This window comes from Perkinsus marinus (assembly GCF_000006405.1).
Source record: "Perkinsus marinus ATCC 50983 genomic scaffold scf_1104296948522, whole genome shotgun sequence".
NCBI lineage: Eukaryota > Perkinsozoa > Perkinsida > Perkinsidae > Perkinsus > Perkinsus marinus.
In genome coordinates this window covers 1-1,259 of record NW_003210152.1, presented here as the reverse complement: position 1 = coordinate 1,259, position 1,259 = coordinate 1, and the positions used below count along the sequence as shown (strand labels likewise).

Genomic DNA, 1,259 nt, shown 5'->3' with positions numbered 1-1,259 from the left:
TGGATCATCGTGACCATCTTGGCTGAAGTTTGTTGGGGTATTGATTTTGCAGGTTCGGTCCCGAACTATAAGCAAATGAGAGACTTCGAATTGGCGGAACAAGAGACTAAGGAGAAGTTGAAAGCAGAAAGGATACGCCTGGCTAAGCTGGCTTCGGGCACGCCGCATAGCATAGTGGTGGAGCCAGAGCAGAAGGCTGAGGTAGGAACGGTCGGTTTAGAGTCTATTTTGTGAGAGAATATGCACATGGTCAACTGGCGAGAGTATGAAAATTATGGAAAATTCGTATTGGTTTATGCACAATTCTATCTGAATTAGTGTGGAGATTTCATTATGTAGTGAGGAAATTCCTGGAATCAGCCGAGGAAAGTGAACATGTATTCCAACACTGCTTGTTCTGCACAATTTTGGCAGGTGGTAGCCGTTCCAGATTTACCACGAAGGACAACAGTCGAGAAACACGAACACTTATACTCTCATTTGATAATGAGACTCGTTTGCTCTGCGAGTTGATGAACTTTACGTAAAATCCAGAACTTTTCGCCATTTTTCTCGTTTTTCTGTCGAGATCGAGAATATAAATTGTTGGAGAATGTGAGCCGCACTTGTGTCTTGGCTCTTTATTCAGGAGGAGCCGGTTAAGTCTAAGAGAGTCGGAAGGAAGAGCACTCGGAAGGCCCAGGCGCGTCAGGAAGCCATGGATACTGCAGCTGGGGAAAAGGCTGCTGCTACTGCTGCCGCCGCCGCTGCGCACAGCAAAGATTCCATGTAGATCTTCTCGGCAGTTCGCTAGGTTGAAGGAGTATGTTTGGCATTGCGGGAATATACGTTTGGTTTCCGAGACTGAACTCGTAGGTTCCCTCGTTATGTTATGAAATCCACACACGCGATTTCCGATAGAAATGAAGAAAAACCAACGATAATTTTCCAAAAATTCCTGAAAATGTCTATATTTTTCACCAACACATGTAGTTAATCTTGTGTATATATTCACACGCTGATTTTTCAAGTTACTATGTTGAACGGAGGAATTGGCAGGAGGATGCAGTCACTGACACACGGCGGACCATGGAGAGGTGGGGCGAGCGAGATTTGAACAGCTGGAAGGAGAAGGAGGAACAGAAGGCTCATTTTAAGGAGGTGAGCATTTCATCGTTGATTGGAAAAAGAAGAATGCCTGGGATGATACTCGCCAGGCTGTGTGACGGAGGATGGCTTTAAACTAGAGAAGCTTTATGGTTACTCATGAGAGTTTTGAT

General features: G+C 45.0%; 1 protein-coding gene across 1 annotated transcript; it reads left to right on the top strand.

The window, feature by feature from the left end:
* Positions 1 to 75: 75 nt before the first annotated feature.
* Positions 76 to 772, top strand: Pmar_PMAR010605 (hypothetical protein; the record flags this gene model as incomplete). The annotated part of the gene is made up of 2 exons (XM_002778582.1): positions 76 to 201; positions 629 to 772. The coding sequence occupies 2 exons, from the start codon at positions 76 to 78 to the stop codon at positions 770 to 772; spliced, it is 270 nt and encodes an 89-aa protein (XP_002778628.1).
* Between the last annotated feature and the right edge of the window lie 487 nt (positions 773 to 1,259).